General features: G+C 44.2%; 1 protein-coding gene across 1 annotated transcript in view; it reads left to right on the top strand.

Annotated features, from left to right (window-relative positions):
* The first annotated feature begins 159 nt into the window (after nucleotides 1-159).
* LOC118400728 (uncharacterized) overlaps nucleotides 160-21,095 on the top strand; it is a 32,525-nt gene continuing 11,589 nt past the window's right edge. Inside the window, exons 1-3 of the mRNA XM_052474612.1 lie at nucleotides 160-189; nucleotides 358-1,428; nucleotides 9,442-9,756. Of these exons, the coding sequence (XP_052330572.1) occupies nucleotides 160-189; nucleotides 358-1,428; nucleotides 9,442-9,756 (1,416 nt within the window). The remainder of the gene's footprint in view (nucleotides 190-357; nucleotides 1,429-9,441; nucleotides 9,757-21,095) is intronic.

Below are 21,095 nucleotides of genomic sequence, written 5' to 3'. Positions count from 1 at the left end.
TCCCAATCTGGGCTAGCTAAAGCCAATTTCATAAAATTACCAGGTGGCTAGTAATATTACAGAGAAACCACAACACATTTGTAACCACAATGTTGTTATTATTATTGTTTATTAGTATTATTATTGTATTTTTTTAACGGGACACATCTGAAGGGGCACATGCCCCCTATGGGCATGACGCCTCTGTTGGTATAGACTAGATATCCCACTAACCACAGTATTTAAGAACAAGGCTTTTAGTCTAGAATTCAAATGTGTGTATATCTGTGCGTGTGTGTTTGTGTCAAGTGGCCCAGCTGCACACTTTTGTATACTTGTATGTTTTAACTATTGCCTCATGTTGTTCTCCACTGGCAGGTGACTCTGTGCCCTATGACAGAGTGTTCTTCAGTGTTACCTCAGTTCCAGGAGTCCCAGCAGGACATGGACGGAGAGTCAAGGCGTTCAGAACATCACCAACAGCCCATGACACCGAGACAGTTTCAGGACTGGCGGAATAGTCTAGGCAAGAGTTCAGCACCAGACCAGGATAGACTGAACCTGCAAGGTCTTGACCAGGGTCCAGCACAAGACAAGGAAACACTGCCAGGTCTTGACCAGGGTCCAGCACAAGACAAGGAAACACTGCCAGGTCTTGACCAGGGTCCAGCACAAGACAAGGAAACACTGCCAGGTCTTGACCAGGGTCCAGCACAAGACAAGGAAACACTGCCAGGTCATGACCAGGGTCCAGCACAAAATAAGGAAACACTGCCAGGTCATGACCAGGGTCCAGCACAAGACAAGGAAACACTGCCTGGTCTAGAACAGGGTCTATCAAAAGACAAGGAGAGACCGCAAGGTCTAGACCAGGGTTTAGTGCAAGATGAGGAACCAGCACAAGACCAGGCGAGTCGGAATTACTTCCATCAAGTCCAGGATCAGGATCGTTCACTAGGCTCCAATAAATGCACAACAGAAGAACATGATCCTTCCATAAAGGTCTCAGACCAGGATGAGGATCCACCAGGGAACCAGGACTATCAATGTAATTTAGACCTGGAGCAATGCACAGCTCATAGCGCAGACCAGGGTGAAAACAGGCTGAGTGGTGTGAACCAGGATCCAGTATATTTTGGTCCCGCACAAGACCACAGCAGCCCTCATGATATCCCCATTCTGGTATCAGCTGGGAACCAGAACCAAACACAGGACTCAATCCATGATCTAGCTGGTGGAATGGATCTACCACACTGCACAGATCCAAATCCAACCCCAAAACAGGACCAAGAGAAACTGCTTGGGACAGACCAGGAGCAGGCCCTAGTGGACCCAGATAGACGACTTAACCCAAACCAGGACCACAGCACAGATGAGGCTTGTGGGGAAGATGCGGCAGGGGAACAAGGCGCCTGTATCCCAGCGGTGGTGATCACTCAGACAGAAGGGGTGAGTAAAGATACAATACCCGATGGAAAATAATAATATGCACTCATTGATATTCATGGGTTTCAACTGTACTGTTCCACACCACTCTAGACTAGAGCTCTGCCACACGGCTCACACTGCCAAATGTCTTCTCTTCCTCAACCCCTTTGTTTTCCCAACTCGCAGGTAGGCCTTTCTTCTCCGTATTCTTTCTTTGTTCTTTGTTTAAACGATGTCTCTGATCATGTTCAAAGCCCATCTTTTCTGACAGCTTTTTCCTCTCTCACCCCTCCTCTCTTTATCCTGTTTCATCTAACCATTTTTTTACATTTCTTCCACTGAAATCTGTTTCTCTATGTTCACATTGTACATGTTTTTATAGGTTTAGGGTGGTAAATAAGGCGTTCTTGTCCTGGTTCCACACATCACAATGTTGATTAGAGATGATCTGAACTTCCTTCATAATATAGATGATTTTCCTACTGCAGCAGATTTTCTTATTCAAGCAAATGCTTTCACAAAGCCCTCCTTAGTGAATAGGTTGTGTGTGTTTAGGTAAGGACATCTCTCTGTCTTCCATTTCCTATCCGACCCTTCGTTTTCCATCTTGATTTAGTTTGCACTATTGTCTTTATACTACCTTCACCTGCCCTTCTGGCAATAACTCCACTTTCAAAAATAAAACAATATTAAAGTAGGCCTACAAATGAGTCCAGGTCCATTTCTTAAGTAGCTATTCAGCACAGTGGAACAGAATGTTTAAACCAAGCGCACATACTGTAGTTACAGACTGTAAGATGCTATAATCAGAGGCGGGAGGATTCCGAGGGGGTAAACATGTGACAGAATCCATTTCCCGCTCTCATGTCCAGTGATCCAAACCGCCTCCAAATAAGTTCCCCTCACAGCCTCTCCCTCACACACGGCCGGCGGAGCCGAGGAGCACTTAAACCAAATTGACTATACCGATCTGAATTATGAAGATACCGATATCATGCATAAAGTTATTTACTCCTCTGAAGAATTGGAATAAGTAATTCCCTCAGATGGCGGTACGGGGGAACTAATATGAATGCAAATAGGGTTAGCCTCCTGCATTAGTGTCTGATAAACAATTTACAGGCCTCAGTGTTCACTGGGGAATACACACTCTCCTGGACACACACACACTCCCCCCCCTGTGCAAAGGAGGAGATGGGGAGGATGCCAATCTGGAGAGAGAGGGTCTGTTCCAGCATCCCCTTTCTTTAGACGTCCTTATCTCTATTAACCCCTTGAGCTTCTGGAATCATTACAACTAGATCAGACCACCCTGTTACATTTTAGCACGATGAACTGTATAGCATGAAATATAATTTAAGCATGAAATACACTAGCTATACAAAAGTATGTGGACACCCCTTCGTATTAGTGGATTCGGCTATTTCAGCCACACCCGTTGCTGACAGGTCTATAAAATCAAGCACACAGCCATGCATTCTCCATAGACAATCTCCATTAGATCTAGTGAAGGGAAATCTTAACGCTACAACATACAATTCCATTCTAGATGATTCTGTGCTTCCAACTTTGTAGTAACTGTTTTGGGGAAGGCCCTTTCCTGTTTCAGCATGACAATGCCCCTTGCACAAAGCGAGGTCCATACAGAAATGGTTTGTCGAGATCAGTGTGGAAGAACTTGACTGGCCTGCCCAGAGCCCTGACCTCAACTCCATCGAATCCTTTGGGATGAAATGGAACGCCGACTGTGAGCCAGGCCTAATCGCCCAACATCAGTGCCCGACCTCTCTAATGCTCTGATTGCTGAATGGAAGTAAGTCCCCACAGCAATGTTCCAACATCTAATGGAAAGCCTTCCCGAAAGAGTGGAGGCTGTTATAGCAGCAAATGAGGGACCAACTCCATATTAATGCCCATGATTTTGGAATGAGATGTTCAACGAGCCGATGTCCACATACTTTTGGTCATGTAGTGTATCTACAGTTGTCATTTCTTTTGGATGTCCTTTTTACCGTAGGTATTCCTCCCATTTCCCATGGTATTTGGCCATTTTGTCTTTAGTGATTTTTGTTGTTGTTGTCCGAATGAAGTATTTTTTGTCTTACAGCTGCCTCCTCCTGCTTTCAATGTTAAAGAGTGGCTTCCTTTAAAAAGAAACGAAAACGAATCCCTTTGAAAATGGGCTCTGTGGCAGTGTCAACATTTAGTGTAAATAAGATGCTTTTGGTCATGAAGTCAGTTTTGTCTAAAATAGAGTTTGGAACATCCGTGGGTAAATTAAGGTTGGGTTTGGATTTGATGTTGTCCATTTGCCCACTAGCATGCAATAGCATGGACAGTGAGACAGACCTGCCCAGCAGCTCCGACACCACGTCGCACATTTTTTTTTTAAGATGTAAAATTGGGCAACTAAAACATCCTCAGCAAAAACATCAAAATGAACAAAGTTATCTTAGATTCCTTCTGGGGATTTTGAGGAAGTGAAATCGGTTTCCACGTCTACAGTGTCTCATAGGGGACAAACATCATTAACCAAACGCAGAATCGGTCAGGAAACACACCTAAATACACACTTGCCAAGCGGCATATTCGGTGGCTCTTTAAAAAGAATCATCCACATTTTCAGCTCATCGACTTCCTTAAGGTTTGGTTAAAGTGAACAATAGTGTTTGGAATGCCATAACGTTAGACATATGCTTGGTGAAGTGTGTGATTTGTTTTTTACGGCAACCATTGAAAAAAAGTCTCCATTTGGAACTTTTTAAGACTCATGAAGGAGATTAACAGAGCAACCACATTTTGAGCAAATAAATGGTGTAAGCCGGGGTAAAGAATGATTTTCCATGGACACTGTGACTTCAGATATGACTCAACGTTTAATTACCCAACTTCTGGGGACAAATCAAATATAAGGAGAAATCATATGAGCAGATAGCTAGCAACTGCTATGGCACCAAACCCTAATCCGAAGAGATCTCCCAGTACCCCTGATCTTTATACCCAGAGCAATAGCATCTGATATCACAATAAATGTAATTCAATTATGGTCCCACAATAGTACTAAAAGTGGGAGCCATACAAAACAGTGTCAGCATACATTTCGACAACAGAGGGGATTAGCAATAGCCCTGCGATTGACATTTAGTTGTCGGAGTTCTCTTCCCTTTTTGTGCTGCTGGCTGTCAAGGCACCGCAAATCACTGCTCTCCTTTTATTGCCTTTGATTGGGCGACGTCGTGTACGTCATCGCCCCTCCTCTCCCCTCCTTTTGCCTCTTCATCTCCATACTGCCCTTCACATCTATGGTTTCTTACTGCCTTCACACTTCATTTGCGTATCCTTGTTAATGGACTATGTGGTGCTATTTGTGTAATAGAGAAACATTGATGTGTATTGTTTGTCAGTCACTGTACCAATTAGAGTCCCCCCCCCCCGTGTCATATATGTAGAAATGTCTCCCATCTTGTTTTCTGTTGGCGTTTGTCTTCCCAATTGAAACCCACTTGATCATTTACATGCTCTCAGTTGTGAATGAAAAATAACTGTTGTACATGACGACAACTCGTATCTTCACCACAGATTTCCACAGAAAAGTTCACCAGCGTTACTCTTTAACAGTAGGAGGATAACATTGTGTTTGTGTGCCTGCCATGAAAACTAAATGAGCAAATGGTGAGTACTATAACTCTCTCGCTCTTTCACCAAATGTGGATTTTATATCACTGTATTGTACTAGCTACATACAGTATATCCCTATATATCCCTAGTTGAAACTCAGAAGGGCCAAGCTTTTAAACCCAGCTTTGTTGTATGCTCCCTACCAGCAGCCTGGCAAATAGTTGTTCTTCCTGACTTTTAATCTGACTATTAGATCTGAATTACAATACAGACAGACGCCAGTCTATTACACAGTGTCTCTTTTCAAATGGTGTCATAGCTATGGAACGCAGTAACACGCGAGCACTTAGACATACTGTAATTAACTGAAATCAAACTGATTGGAGCAGTATCCTCTATAATGCCAATTTTAGTGCATTTTACGCCGTGATTGAACAAGGAATCTGTGTAAAGTGTCAATGTGTGTGTGTATGCTACAGACTCGTCTGGATAATTAGCTCTCGAGGGATGACAGTCGGAACAGTTAAAGGACAATCATAGCACTATGGGATGTTAAACTGCTGCCTGCTGCCTTTGTCTTTTACTGCGACCTAATTGTTTTCTACAGGCCAGGCAGGTGCTTCACTTTGTACCTTCACAGGAATGAGAGATTTTCACACAAGCAGACGGACTGATATTTTGTGGAGTTGTAAACACTCTCTCATATGATAATTCAGTGGCACACGAAAGCACATTTGAAAGACAGGTCTCTTATTGGAATTGATGGGGGTAGATCGTATCGTGCTGAGTGCCGACAGTGGGTTTCTCTCTCTGCATTGTTTGTTTTTGGTAAATTAGTTTTGCATTCATTCAGGACAAACACAATTGTGTGGAGCAAGAGATGATTAATTCAGATTTGCATCGCCTAGCATCTGGAATTTAAGTTAATATTACAATGACTTCAAGATATCTGAGCAGGATTAGAATAGGAGATATTGGCCTACATATTATGTCTACAAAACAGCCCTTGAAGTTCACAAAATAACCATAGCTCTCCACAGCAGTGGAGGCTCTTCATAGGAGGAAGGGGAGGACCATCCTCCTCCGTGAATTGAATGAAAATAAGAAGAGTGAAACATTAAAGAAGTTATCCTTTTAGGGGAAAACTATACTAAATGTATTCATGTCACAATGGAGGTCTACAGTAGCCTCAGTAGCCTCACTCTGTAGGGTAGCACCATGGTGTAGCCGGAGGACAGATAGCTTCTGTCCTCCTGGGTACATTGACAATACAAACCCCAGAAGGCTCATGGTTCTCACCCCCTTCCATAGACTTACACAGTAATTATTACAACTTCTTGAGGACGTCCTCCAGTCTATCAGAGCTCTTGCTGCATGAACTGTGACTTGTTGTCCACCCAATCAAAGGATCGGAGAATGAATCTAGTACTACAGCTAGCTAGGACTGCTGTGCATAAAATGTGGTGAGTAGTTGACTCAAAGACAGAGAAAGACAATAGTTTAACAGTTTTGAACAAATGAATTTCCTCCAAAATTAAGAAGCAAGAGTGAGAGAGAGATTTTGTTATATTTTTTTAAACTTTCACATTCACTTACTTAGCTAGCAAATGCAGGTTTAGCCTACTCAAACACCTGGCTCAAACAGAGAGGGATGCTATTTTAGCTAGCTGGCTATGGCTATCAAACACGGGAACTCTTCCAAGTCAAGGTAAGTTTTTGGATTGATTCATTTATTGCCACCGGGCCTGCCGGTGAAACTGCTAAACAGCTTTCTGACTGTACAATGTACTGCATGATTGTAGCGGGTTTACTAACATGTTAGTTCTAGTATCTATGTTGACTATGACATGACAACGATGTAGGCTGTGTGTAGCGGTTAGCAGTCATGATATGAAGGTTTTGCTTGGAAAGTTTTTTTTTTCGCCTGGTCACAGACAGCTGATGTGTTGTGCACTGAAGTCCAAAAGTGAAGGAAAAATGTGAGAGGAGGAGAGCGTGTCGATAGTTGCAAGAAGAAATCATACACTGCATTCGGAAAGTATTCGGTACCCCTTGACTTTATCCACATTTTGTTACGATACAGCCTTATTCTAAAATGGAATAATTGTTTTTTCCCCTCATCAATTTACACACAATACCCCATAATGACAGCAAAACAGGTTTAGACTTTTTTGCTATTTTATCAAAAAGAAAAATGGAAATATCATATTTTCATAAGTATTCAGACCTTTTACTCAGTACTTTGTTGAAGCACCTTTGGCAGCGATTACAGCCTCAAGTCTTCTTGGGTATGACACTACAAGCTTGGCACACCTGTATTTGGGGAGTTTCTCCCATTCTTCTCTGCAGAACCGCTCAAGCTCTATCAGGTTGGATGGGGAGCGTCGCTGCACAGCTATTTTCAGGTCTCTCCAGGGATGTTCAATCGGGTTCAAGACCGGGCTCTGGCTGGGCCACTCAAGGACATTCAGAGACTTGTTCCGAAGCCACTCCTGTATTGTCTTGTCTGTGTGCTTAGGGTCATTGTCCTGTTGGAAGGTGAACCTTCGCCCCAGTCTGAGGTCCTGAGCGCACTGGAGCAGGTTTTCATCAAGGATCTCTCTGTACTTTGCTCCATTCATCTTTCCCTCATTCATGACTAGTCTCCCTGTCCCTGCCACTGAAAACATTCCCACAGCATGATGCTGCCACCACCGTGCTTCACCGTAGGAATGGTGCCAGGTTTCCTCCAGGCTTGACACTTGGCATTCAGGCCAAACAGTTAGAGTCTTGAAGTCCCATCTTGGAGTCCTTTAGGTGCCTTTTGGCAAACTACAAGTGGGCTGTCATGTGCCATTTCCTTAGGAGTGGCTTCCGATGGCCACTCTACCATAAAGGCCTGATTGGTAGAGTGCTGCAGAGATGGTTGTCCTTCTGGAAGGTTCCCCCATCTCCATAGGGGCTCTGGAGCTGTGTCAGAGTGACCATCGGGTTCTTGGTCACCTCCCTGACCAAGGCCCTTATCCCCCGATTGCTCAGGTTGGCCTGGGCAGTCAGCTTTAGGAAGAGTCCAAACTTCTTCCATTTAAGAATGATGGAGGCCACTATGTTCTTGGGGACCTTCAATGCTGCAGACATGTTTTGATACCCTTCCCCAGATCTGTGCCTCGACACAATCCTGTCTCAGAGCTCTACGGAAAATTCCTTCAACCTCATGGCTTGGTTTTTGCTCTGACATGCATTGTCAACTGTAGGACCTTATATAGACAGGTGTGTGCCTTCCAAATCATGTCCAATCAATTGAATTTACCACAGGTGTACGCCAATCAAGTTGATCAATGGAAACAGGATGCACCTGAGCTCAATTTCGAGTCTGAATAATTAAGTGAATAAGGTAATTCTGTTTTTTATTTTTAATACATTTGCAGAAATGTCTAAAAACCTGTTTTCACTTTGTCGTTATGGGGTGTTTTGTGTAGATTTGATGAGGAAATCAATTAATTTAATACATTTTAGAATAAGGCTGTAACGTAACAAAATGTGGGAAAAGTCAAGGGGTTTGAAAACTTTCTGAATGCATTGTATATACAACGAGCAAAGTGATCATGCTGTTTTTATGTGGCTGCTATGAAAGTGAACTGTGTTTGCGTATGATCGGGGTGTATTCATGCCACCGATTGTAATGAAAAACATTTCTTAAACGGAAGCAAACAGAACGAAGCAGGGATAAACATAACTGAATTTGTACAATAGAAACTCAAATTTGCAACTGTTGGACTAATGACTACACCCTAGATCAGCTAGATGCAGGGAAGAGTGTGCAAGGCGCTCTTGAATGTGTCACTGTCTGTCACCTTGATTACTCAAAATACTTTCGACATTTGGCCCTACGTTATAAACTTTCATTCTAGGTTGTAGTAACCTCATCATGGGTCTATGGAACATGTTAGTGTCATGTAGTAGTCTAAACCTATCGATGTTACATTGAGCTGGGTGAATGGAATATGACTGACTGTTATCCAATAAGCTGTAATAGAAAAACATAGAATCACACTTGGATGCAATATCCTAAACGTTTTGTTTCTAAGTACTGTCCCATCTTTGGAGCAGTGTTTGTCAGTGCTGTTTAAGATGAGTTGATGGAGGATGATTCTTTACATTTTTTTGAGCATGGCCTTTATTTGTCACATGCACCAAATACAACAGGTATTTACTGTGAAGTAAGTGTTCCACTGTAAGGTCGACACCAGTTGTATTCGTCACAGTCTATGCTCATACATATTTTTTTTATATCATCCTCCGTCATCTTAAATGGCACTGACTGCCACTACTCCATAGATAGGGCGGTTCTTAAAAACAAAACGTTTGGAATATTGTATCCAAGTGTGCGTGTGTGTTTCCCCATTGACTAATGTATTTTCTCCTGTGTGTTATCAGAGCCGGGGGCCAGTGGTGAATCAAGGTGGAGAGACAGCGCCAGAGGTAACGGAGAGAGTGGAGGCTGGACCACTGTGGCCACAGACACCAGCAGAGAGGCCAGAGATACCAACAGGACCAGAGAGACCACAAGAACTAGCAATCGCAGCCATGATTCCAGTGACCACTTTAGACCTCAGCCCCAGCCCTCTCAGTGCAGACCTCAGCCCCAGCCCTCTCAGTGCAGACCTCAGTCCCAGCCTCATCGAAGGGGGGGACCTACTGGCCTGCTGTGATCTGCTGTCCCTGAAGAGTGACACTGTGTCCCTGGCCAGGGTAAGTGATTTCTCCCATACACACACATTACAGGGAGGGTGAGTGACTTCTCCTGGACACACACATTACAGGGAGGGTGAGTGTCTTCTCCCAATCACACACATTACAGGGAGGGTGAGTGACTTCTCCCGAACACACACATTACAGGGAGGGTGAGTGACTTCTCCCAATCACACACATTATATGGAGGGTGAGTGACTTCTCCCATACACACACATTACAGGGAGGGTGAGTAGCTTCACCCAAACACACACATTACAGGGAGGGTGAGTAGCTTCTCCCAAACACACACATTACAGGGAGGGTGAGTGACTTCTCCCATACACACACATTACATGGAGGGTGAGTGACTTCTCCCATACACACACATTACATGGAGGGTGAGTGACTTCTCCCATACACACACATTACATGGAGGGTGAGTGACTTCTCCCATACACACACATTACATGGAGGGTGAGTGACTTCTCCCATACACACACATTACAGGGAGGGTGAGTGACTTCTCCCAATCACACACATTACAGGGAGGGTGAGTGACTTCTCCCAAACACACACATTACAGGGAGGGTGAGTAGCTTCTCCCAAACACACACATTACAGGGAGGGTGAGTGACTTCTCCCATACATGTATACACATTACAGGGCTGTCACCCGATCAGTGCTCATCTATTGCTTGGGAAGACAACTCATCTCTGCAAGAGTAGCCAAAGTTTATTTTTGTCTTTCAATAAGTGTTGTTGTTGATATAGTCTGGCTAAGACCTTTCTAGTTACATGCTGCCTCTTTCTAGCTAGCAGCCTAATCATTGCTTTTTGAGCTGCTGAATGCTCAGTACTTGTGACTTTGAAGTGTTGGACCATAGACTTCAACTGGTTTCAAGGGAATTTGTGAGAGCTTTCTGATAATTGGTGGGTATGTGTGTTGGAGGGGGTATTTTTCTTCACCTCTGCTAGGCAATCAGCAATTAGTGTAAGTACTTCAATCTCCCCTAGTTTTTCATCGCGTTGTTGCCCAACATGAAGACTGTCGCCAAAACAAGATATTTCAGATTATCAGATTTTGCTATTGTGTAGTTTTGTCAAGTATGTGTGATTTCCTGTTCACTCCTCTACCTGTAGGTTTTACAGAAACTCCCCACTCCGTGACTGCAACCCTTCTAATCTAGTGTACCCTTCCCGCACAACCCATGTGCAATTCCTAGTCTCCGGCAGTGTTTGGAACTGCCAATCGGTGGTCAACAAGGCTGAGACATAGATTACCCATGAGAACACTGCTACTACTAATTTCTCCTAAACTGAGATTTTCAATTTTCCCCCTCTCTCACCTGCCCATCTCCTCATTTGAATTCCATGCTGTCACTGTCACAGCCACTCAAGCTTAACATTGTTGGCATCTATCATCCACCATGTGCCCTTGGAGAGTTCCTCAATGAGCTTGACACCTAGATAAGCTAATTTCCCGACGATGGTTCACCACTCATCATACTGGGCGACTTCAACGTCCGGAAGCCTGACTTCAATTCATTTCTTTCAAACTCTTTCTTCCCTCTCCTTGCCTCTTTTGATCTCACCCTTTCCCAGTCCCCTCCCACTCACAAGGCAGGCAATAAGCTTGACCTCATCTTTGCTAGAGGCTGTTAGCCTACCAATCTCACTCCAATCCCCTCCAGGTCTCTAATTACTATTTTGTTTATTTTTTCTCCTTCCCACTCTCGTCCAACCCTACCCACTCAGCCCCTACCCAGATGGTCATGCACCGTCACAATCTTCACTGTCTTTTTCCCACTACTCTCTCCTCTTATATTCTATCATCTCTCCCTTCTGCTAAATCCTTCTCCCTCCTGTCTCCTGACTGCCTCTTCGAACTTACTTTCCTTTCCACCTAATTTAACTCCCACTCTCCCCTTTCCTCCCGGCTGGCTCAACCCTTCCTCCTGCTCACAGAACAGGGATGTGGGCAGCTGAGTGGAAATGGAGGAAAAACTAAACTTCCAGAGGACCTATCACCCTTCCACTCCCTCCTCTCTACATGCTCTTCTTCTCCAACCCTGGGAAACTATTTTCCACCTTATCCTCCCTCCTTAATCCTCCACCTTCTCCCCATCCCTCCTCCCTCTCTGTGAACGACTGTGTCAACCACTTTGGAAAAAAGGTTGACAACATCCGCTCCTCATTCACTCAGCTTACGGAGTCCATTGGTCTCACTCATACAGAACTGCCCTACTCCTTGACCCCTTTGCCCCTCTCTCTCCAGATGAAATCCTGCAACTAGTGATGTCCAGCCACCCTCTCGAATCCATCTCTGGAGAGACCTTCTCACTTCCCTCATCAACTCATCACTCACCAATGGCTGCGTCCCCTCTGATGTAATGATGGCCAGAGTCGCTCCCCTCCTCAAGAAACCAACACTCGACCCCTCTGATCAAAGCATTACAGACCAGTATCTCTTCTTTCTTTTCTTTCCAAAGCGGGCTATCTCTGACCAGCTCTCTCGTTATCTCACTCAGAACAATCTTCTTAACCTTAACCAGTCAGGCATCAAGATGAGTCACTCAACTGAGACTGCTCTCCTCTGTGTCACGGAGGCTCTCTGCTCTGCCAAAGCTGACTCTCTTCTCTTTTCTCATTCTCCTAAATCTATCTGTTGCCTTTCATACCATGAACCATCAAATCCTCCTCTCCACCCTCTCAGGGATGGGCATCTCAGGTTCTGCACACTCCTGGATTGCATCCTAACTGACAGGTCGCTCCTATCAGTTGGCATGGAGAGGATGTGTGTCTGCACATCGTGCTCTCACTACTGGTGTCCCCCAGGGCTCGGTTTTAAACACCAAGTCACTCGGCTCCATCATATCCTCACATGGTCACTCCAATTATTGCTATGCAGATGACACTCAACTACTTTTCTCATTCCCACTTCTGACACCCAGTTGGCGACATGCATCTTTGTGTGCCTGGCAGATATCTCAGCTTGGATGTTGGCCCACTACCTCAGGCTCAACCTCAACAAGACGGAGCTGCTCTTCCTCCTGGGGAAAGCCTGCCCACTCTAAGACCTCTTCATCACGGTTGACAACTCCCAAAGTGCAAAGATCCCCGGAGCAAAGATCCCTGTTGTTCTCTGCAAACATCAAAACAGTGAATCGCTCCTGCAGGTTCATGCTTTGCAACATCCGTAGAGTACAACATTTTCTCACAGAAGACGTGGCACGGGTCCAAGTGTCGAACCCAACAAGAGTAAGGTTGAGGACCTTCACAGTTTTATTTGAGACAAATGTACAATCCATGAAGATTCATTGTCAGATCCAACAGCAGATGTTTCAATAAAATTAGAAATAGCATCTCTGTTTTGTCCGAGTTCAAAATTATAACACTTACCGCCATGCCAGGCAGTTTTGGGGCTTCACCACGTTTATTTGCAATGTATGTGTCGTCTGCAATAGCATTGAAAGTTTGACATTGTGTTTCTGAATTACATCACAAAGAGGTAGCAAGCAGTGCATTCGGAAAAGTATTCAGACCCCTTCACTTTTTCGACGTTTTGTTACGTTACAGCCTTATTCTAAAATGTATTAATTACCCCATAATGACAAAGTGAAAACAGGTTTTTAGACATTTTAGCTAATTTATTTAAAAAAAATAAAACACAGAAATACATAAGTATTCAGACCCTTTGCTATGAGACTCGAAATTGAGCTCAGGTCAAGCCTGTTTTGATCATCCTTGAGATGTTTCTACAACTTGATTGGAGTCCACCTGTGGTAAATTAGATGTATCGGACAAGATTTGGAAAGGCAGACACCTGTCTAAATAAGGTCCCACAATTGACAGTGCAAAAACCAAGCCACGAGGTCAAAGGAATTGTCCGTAGAACTCCAAGACAGGATTGTGTCGAGGCACAGATCTGGAGAAGGGTATCAAAACATGTGTGCAGCATTGAAGATCCCCAAGAACACAGTGGCCTCCATCATTCTTAAATGGAAGACGTTTGGAACCACCAAGGCTCTTCCTAGAGCTGGCCGCCCGGCCAAACTGAGCAATCGGGGGAGAAGGGCCTTGGTCAGGGAGGTGACCAAGAAACCGATGGTCACTCTGACAGAGCTCCAGACTTCCTCTGTGGAGATGGGAGAACCTTCCAGAAGGACAACCATTTCTGCAGCACTCCACCAATCGGGCCTTTAAGGTAGAGAGGCCAGACGGAAGGTGATCCTCAGTAAAATACACGACAGCCCACTTTGAGTTTGCCAAAAGGCACCAAAAGGACTCTCAGACCATGAGAAACAAGATGTGATACTCCACATCCAACCTGACAGAGCTTGAGATGATATGCGGAGAAGAATGGGAGAAATTCCCCAAATACAGGTGTGCCAAGCTTATAGTGTCATACCCAAGAAAACTAGAGGCTATAATCGCTGTCAAAGGTCTGAATACTTATGTAAATGTAATATTTCAGTTATGTATTTATGATACATTTGGAAAAATGTAGCAAAAATGTTTGCTTTATGGGGTATTGTTTGTAGATTGAGGGAAAAAAATCTATTTAATCAATTTTAGAATAAGGCTGTAACGTAACAAAATGTGGAAAAAGTGAAGGGGTCTGAATGCTTTCCGAATGCACTTTATTTACAGTTGAAGTCGGAAGTGTACATACTGTGGCAGTCCACGGGGTTGGTTCAAAACGTTTACACAGATCAGACACGGACAGAGTAGAATCAAGACCAACACCCTGTCTCCCACCTGGAATTCTCAGGGCTGGGCTCCCCGATTGTGGATCTGGGCTTGGGCGCGTTGGGCCTTCTCCATATGTTCCCTCACGACTGGCCATATGGCTGTCATCCTCTCTATCATCGTCTCCATGTGCTCTACCACACTGCGTAAGGGGGTCGGTTGGGCTTCCCACACCTCCTTGGCGAGGTCCAGTAGGCCGCGTGGCCTCCTCCAGGTAGAGGAGTTTGAAAGGGGAAAACCCTGTGGAGGACTGGGGTACTTCTCAGATTGAGAACATTAGGTGGGGTAGTAGCTGGTCCTAGTTCTTACGATCCTGTTCGATTACCTTCCGCAGCATTTATTTGAGCGTACCGGTAAGTCAGGTACCGGTAAGTCTGGTACTGCACCCATCATCATCTGGCAGTTCCCTTGTGGCGTCACGATGTTGGCCCATATGGTTGAATACCGCTTTGTGTCCCCGTGAACACAGAACATTGACGTCTCTCTACCACGTTCAGTCTCCTGTTTCAGCAGGCTTGTGGTTACGAGGGTAACCATACTTCCGGAGTCTAATAGAGCTTCCGTGTCCGTCAACCTTCACCGGGACCATGGGTGAAGTTGATTCGTGGTGTGTCCAACAGGAGGTGACGTAGTCCACTGCGTGACCCACCTCGCTTTCGGGGCTTGCTGAGGGCATCGACTCCTCTCAAACCTCCTTTGGTCTCCATCTACCTGGGGTTGTCATTGGCGCGTCGGCCCTACCCAGGCTGTCTCTACACGGGTTTACGGTCCTTTGGCGCTGCCGACTGTCGGTTCGGGATACGCAGCAGTGGGGCTGTCCTTCCGACTCCTCGAATGGCTCCCACTCAGCAGAGCCTCCGGGACCCTCTCCGGATACCGTCTTCTGAGCTCCGGGTCTTGCTGTGTCCTGTGGGGATCAAAACTGAACTCTCTCCTGTTACCTCTGGTACCGTCCCCAACTATACTATACATACACTAAGTTGTGCCTTTAAACAGCTTGGAAAATTCCAGAAAATGATGTCATGGCTTCAGAAGCTTCTGATAGGCTAATTTACATAATTTGAGTCCATTGGAGGTGTACCTGAATATGTATTTTAAGGCCTACCTTCAAACTCAGTGCCTCTTTGCTTGACATCATGGGAAAATCAAACGAAATCAGCCAAGACCTCAGAAAACAATTGTAGACTCCACAAGTCTGGTTCATTCTTGGGAGCAATTTCCTAATGCCTGATGGTACCACGTTCATCTGTACAAACAATTGTAAGCAAGTATAAACACCATGGGACCACGCAGCTGTCATACCGCTCATGAAGGAGACACACTCTGTCTCCTAGAAATGAACGTACTTTGGTGCGAAAAGTGCAAATCAATCCCAGAACAGCAGCAAAAGACCTTGTGAAGATTCTGGAGGAAACCGGTACAAAAGTATCTATATCCACTGTAAAACAAATCCTATATCGAGATAACCTGAAAGGCCGCTCTGCAAGGAAGAAGCCACTGCTCAAAAACTGCCATAAAAAAAGACAGACTACAGTTTGCAACTGCACATGGGGACAAAGATCATACACCATCCGAACCGTGACGCATGAGGGTGGCAGAATCATGTTGTGGGGGTGCTTTGCTGTAGGAGGGATTGGTGCACTTCACAAAATAGATGGCATCATGAGGTAGGAAAATTATGTGGATATATTGAAGCAACATTTCAAGACATCAGTCAGGAAGTTTAAGCTTGGTCGCAAATGGGTCTTCCAAGTGGACATAGAACCCAAGCATACCTCCAAAGTTGTAGTAAAATGGCTTAAGGACAACAAAGTCAAGGTATTGGAGTGGCCATCACAAAGCCCTGACCTCAATCCTATTGAAAATGTGTGGGCAGAACTGAAAAACTGTGTGCGAGCAAGGAGGCCTACAAACCTGACTCAGTTACACCAGCTCTGTCAGGAGGAATGGGACAAAATTCACCCAATTTATTGTGGGAAGCTTATGGAAGGCTACCCTAAACGTTTGACCCAAGTTCAACAATTTCAAGGCAATGCTACCAAATACTAATTGAGTGTATGTAAACTTCTGACCCACTGGGAAAGTGATGAATGAAAAAAAGCTGAAATAAATCATTCTCTCTACTATTATTCTGAGATTTCCCATTCTTAAAATAAAGTGGTGATCCTAACTGACATAAGACAGGGAATTTTTACTTGGATTAAATGTCAGGAATTGTGAAACACTGAGTTTAAATGTATTTGGCTAAGGTCTATGTAAACATCCAACTTCAACTGCATATACTGCCTTCTACTGTATTCTTGTCAATGTCAATGCCAATTGCTCATCCAAATATTAATATATTTCTTAATTCCATTCTTTTACTCTGAGATGAGTGTATGGTTGTGAACTGTTAGATATTACTGCACTGGTAGAGCTAGGAACAAAAGCATTTCTCTACACCCGCAATAACACCTGCTAAATATGTGTATGTGACCAATAACATCTGTTTTGACATCAATGGTATCGACTTCAGGCGAGACTCCGGACACCTTAGTGAGAGTCTCCTGTCGGTCAAACCGTGTCTCATCCAATACAACAAAAATAAACATTTCTCTAGCTTAAACTGATTTTGATGTGGATTTGTTTTGTTATGACGCACCATGGAAGTGGAAGTTTTTATGCCAGTGAGATTGCTAAGGCGAACACCGCCATGTTTAGTTTTGCCCGACCTAGGTCGAGGCTCAGACATAGTCTCAATGGGAAAAGCTGAGCTGACTACACTGACTGTGCTAGGGGCCAACTTAAAGCTGGCAGGCTGGCTAAGAGCCTGCTGCCTGGCCTGCACCCTGTCTCATTATGGAGCTAGAGGAGTTAGAGCCCTGATAGATAAAATGAGAGCACCCCTCCAGCTACTCTCATGGTGACTTTGTCTTGACAGGTGATATGTCATTGCCATTAGTGTTATGTAAAGCGAGCTCTGAAGCACATATCAGAATAGCATTAAGATGCTTTCTCTGCCTTTCGATTCCCTTCTTCCTGACAGCATCCATTTTGTTGATAGCCTATTGCATTTATGGCACCTGGGCCCAGTCTGATAAAGCCACGACAAGCTGTAAGAGATTGGACTAGGTGAGGCTCTCATACACCAAGACCCTCATCTTCCTAAGATGTACCTCTCTAACCAAACGACACAGATATTCCTCTGTTAACAAAACATTCATGTCTCACCTCAGAGCTATCCAGTTTCATTATCGTTGAAAAAAAGGGCCGCTTTATCCAGAGGTCAGCCGGGAATATGGAACCATGGCACTTCTCCAATGAGCAGCGAGGCTGTATCGTTGTTTCAGACATCGGGCAGAGCGTTCGTCAAATCATAATTCCCCTGACCTTGGTGACCCTCGGAGGCTTTGACAACGCGGGGCCATGCTACAGGACAGGCACTCTCTTTCACGCCCGCCGATGCCAAAATGGCTTTTTCATTCCTCAAACAATCATATGCTAGATCCTCTGAATGGAAGGGCAGATGACATAAGCTGTGGGTTCTCTGGTTTGAGTTAAGTGCTTTTTTCTAAACTCCAGAAGCGTGTGGTCTGACCCTAGTGTACGTGCTGACGGTACTGTTATCTTCTTTTCCCCCTCTCATTTAATTTAGCTCCTTGAGCGTTCCTGAAAGCCCAATTTGAATATGCTCATCACTGCTGCAGCCCTGTTGTCAAAATCTCAATTAATATGTTAATGTCTCTGAGATTTTTCATTAGTTACCAGAAGAGTTATTGGCGTAATTTTTTTCAGGAATGATTTTTTGTGTGTGTGGGGGGCATTGCTTTGTTTATATTGCCTGTTGGTGCTGGAGGGGTTTTTCAATTACAAATCATAAATTGAAATCCTCAACCAAGAAGGAATAACTACCGTTGATATGCTTGATTCGTAGCAGTCCTTGTGCCGATACATCTTCAACTTCTAACTTGTTACCTTGATGTATTATTGTAGTTAAATCCGACTCAGTATTCAGAAGGAACTCAAATGTTTCTAAGTAAACCTCTTTTCCTTTACTAACACTGTAAATTCATTATTTATAAATGGTGCTCCGTTGACATTCTTAGCTGTTATGTGGCAAATGAGCCAGTGCCACCACCTTGGACATTATGCCAAAGGAAATGTGTGAGAATTAATGTTGATATCCTCGTTAGTAGCTTAGACATGCATCAGCAAAAATGTACTTCCCTAACTACTGTATGATTAGAGAGTAGGCTGTAAGCCCCCACTTGTTCCTTTCAATCTCACTAGACTATTTAGGCCGTTTAATTTTCAAACCGAATGATTAAATCATGACTGCAGGGCTAACTTTAGATTTGAATAATAGGGGCCTCCCGAGTGGCGCAGCGGTCTAACGCAGTGCTTGAGGCATCACTACAGACCCGGGTTCGAGCCCAGGCTGTGTCACAGCCGGCTGTGACCAGGAGACCCATGAGGTGACGCACAATTGGCCCAGTATCGTCCGGGTTAGAGGAGGGTTTGGCTCTAGCGACTCGTTGTGGCAGGCCCGGGCGCCTGCAGGCTGACCTGGGTTGACAGCTGGATGGTGTTTCCTCTGACACATTGGTGCATCTGGCTTCCGGGTTAAGCAAGCACTGTGTGAAGAAGCAGAGTCTGGCAGGGTCGTGTTTTCGGGGGACGCATGACTTTCGACCTTCTCCTCTCCTGAGTCCGTAAGGGAGTTGCAGTGATGGAACAAGATTGTAACTACGAAATTGGGGTGAAAAAGGGTTAAGAGTAATTGAGTAGTGCGAAAACCAGAGAGTTGTGGGTTTCTGTTGTTATCGATTGCAACTAGCACCCTACTCCCTACATAGTCCAATAGTTACTTTTGACCAGGGCCCTATGAGCTCTGTTGGGAATCTGGTTTGGGACGTAGGCAAATTATTTTGCATTAATGTTGCTGCCCAGTAACCTTAATCAAATAAGATGAAAACACGATGATGGACGAGACCGTTAATTACATTTAATTGGAGGATCAAAGGCTTGTCTTTTGAGGCTCTTGATAAAAACCTGAACTTCAGGTTTGCTGAAATTACATAGCTAGCCTTTTATCTCTCTTGTTACTGCGAAATAATGTATTCCTTGTCGGATGTTTTCTCTCTTGTTTTTGACCATGAGAAAAGCTGAAAACAATCGCATCCGTCATTAACGGGCTTTGGTGATGGAAAAGGGATGTGGATCTCTCAGGCTCCTTTGGGTCAATATTGTTTTATTCTGTATAGGTTGGTGAGGGGACACACAACACTGATATACACTGAGTGTACAAAGCATTAAGCACACCTTCCTATTATTGAATTGCACCCCCCCCCCCTTTTTTGCCCTCAGAACAGCCTCAATTGTCTTGCCCATTCACCCTCTGAATGGCACACATACACAATCAATCCATGTCTCAATTCTCTTTAACCTGTCTCCTCGTCTTCACCTACGCTGATTGAAGTGGGTTTAACAAGTGACATCAATAAGGGATCGTGGCTTTCACCTGGATTCACTTGGTCAGTCTTTCACATGGAAAGAGCAGGCGTTCCTAATGTTTTGTACACTGAGTATAACACACCTCTTTTATACATGAAGGGACCAGGCTCTTTTCCGGATCAGATTTCAGTTGTGTAATATGTTCATAATACTACCCTGACTCTTTCTCTTTTTCTTGCTATCTCGCTCTCTTTTTCTCTGTGTCCTTTAACTATTCTTCTTTCTTTCGTATTCTACAAAGTCCCTCCTTTTTCATACGCCAATTTATTCAGCCGAGGTAGAGGAGAGGAGCCCCATTCATTTATCAACACATTGGCCCATATTTAGAGGCTGTGGATGTGAAAGGAAGGAAGGCTGGATGGTGATGTTGTATGGAGAAAAGGAGTCGAGGTCATTTCTAGTATTTCAATTTCCTCATTCCTTGTTTTGGTGAATATTTTTCCCTTTCATTTGTGGTTGACTGTCTAATGATGTCCTGGTAACCCATCACCATAAAATAAATGTAATTTTCACAGTGACAATCTGTCCTTAGGTTGCTAATGAGGAAAAGTCTCTCTCCTGGGATACTTCCCCCTCCCTCTCTTCCAAAGCATTGCCATCGTGTCCATTTCAAAACAGCAAGCAAGTGTCCATCACAACACTAGGGGTTTCTGCGACGACACTGTCATGCTGTGGAGAGAATTGGGGGATGGATAAGGGAGGGAGTGTTATGGTGGGCTTCTCAATAACTCTTGGTCTTCGCCATCGCTCTTGGGTCTTTTTCTCCATGTTTTTAATTAGTATATATACAGTGGGGCAAAAAAAATGTTTTTTTTGTGCCACCAATTGTGCAAGTTCTCCCACTTAAAAAGATGAGAGTGGCCTGTAATTTTCATCATAGATACACTTCAACTATGACAGACAGAATGAGAAAGAAAAATCCAGAAAATCCCATTGTAGGATTTTTAATGAATTTATTTGCAAATTATGGTGGAAAATAAGCATTGACAGAATGACAAGGGTGCCCACATTTTTGCATAGCCTATTTTTTTACATCTGATTTAATTTCATACAACCTAATATTGCAACACTAAAAGTATTTTTCTGGACAATACCCCAGTACTCAGCTTTTATTAG

This window comes from Oncorhynchus keta, chromosome 22 (assembly GCF_023373465.1).
Source record: "Oncorhynchus keta strain PuntledgeMale-10-30-2019 chromosome 22, Oket_V2, whole genome shotgun sequence".
NCBI classification, from domain to species: domain Eukaryota; kingdom Metazoa; phylum Chordata; class Actinopteri; order Salmoniformes; family Salmonidae; genus Oncorhynchus; species Oncorhynchus keta.
The sequence above is the reverse complement of the archived record's forward strand: the minus strand, read 5'-3'. Positions and strand labels throughout refer to the sequence as shown.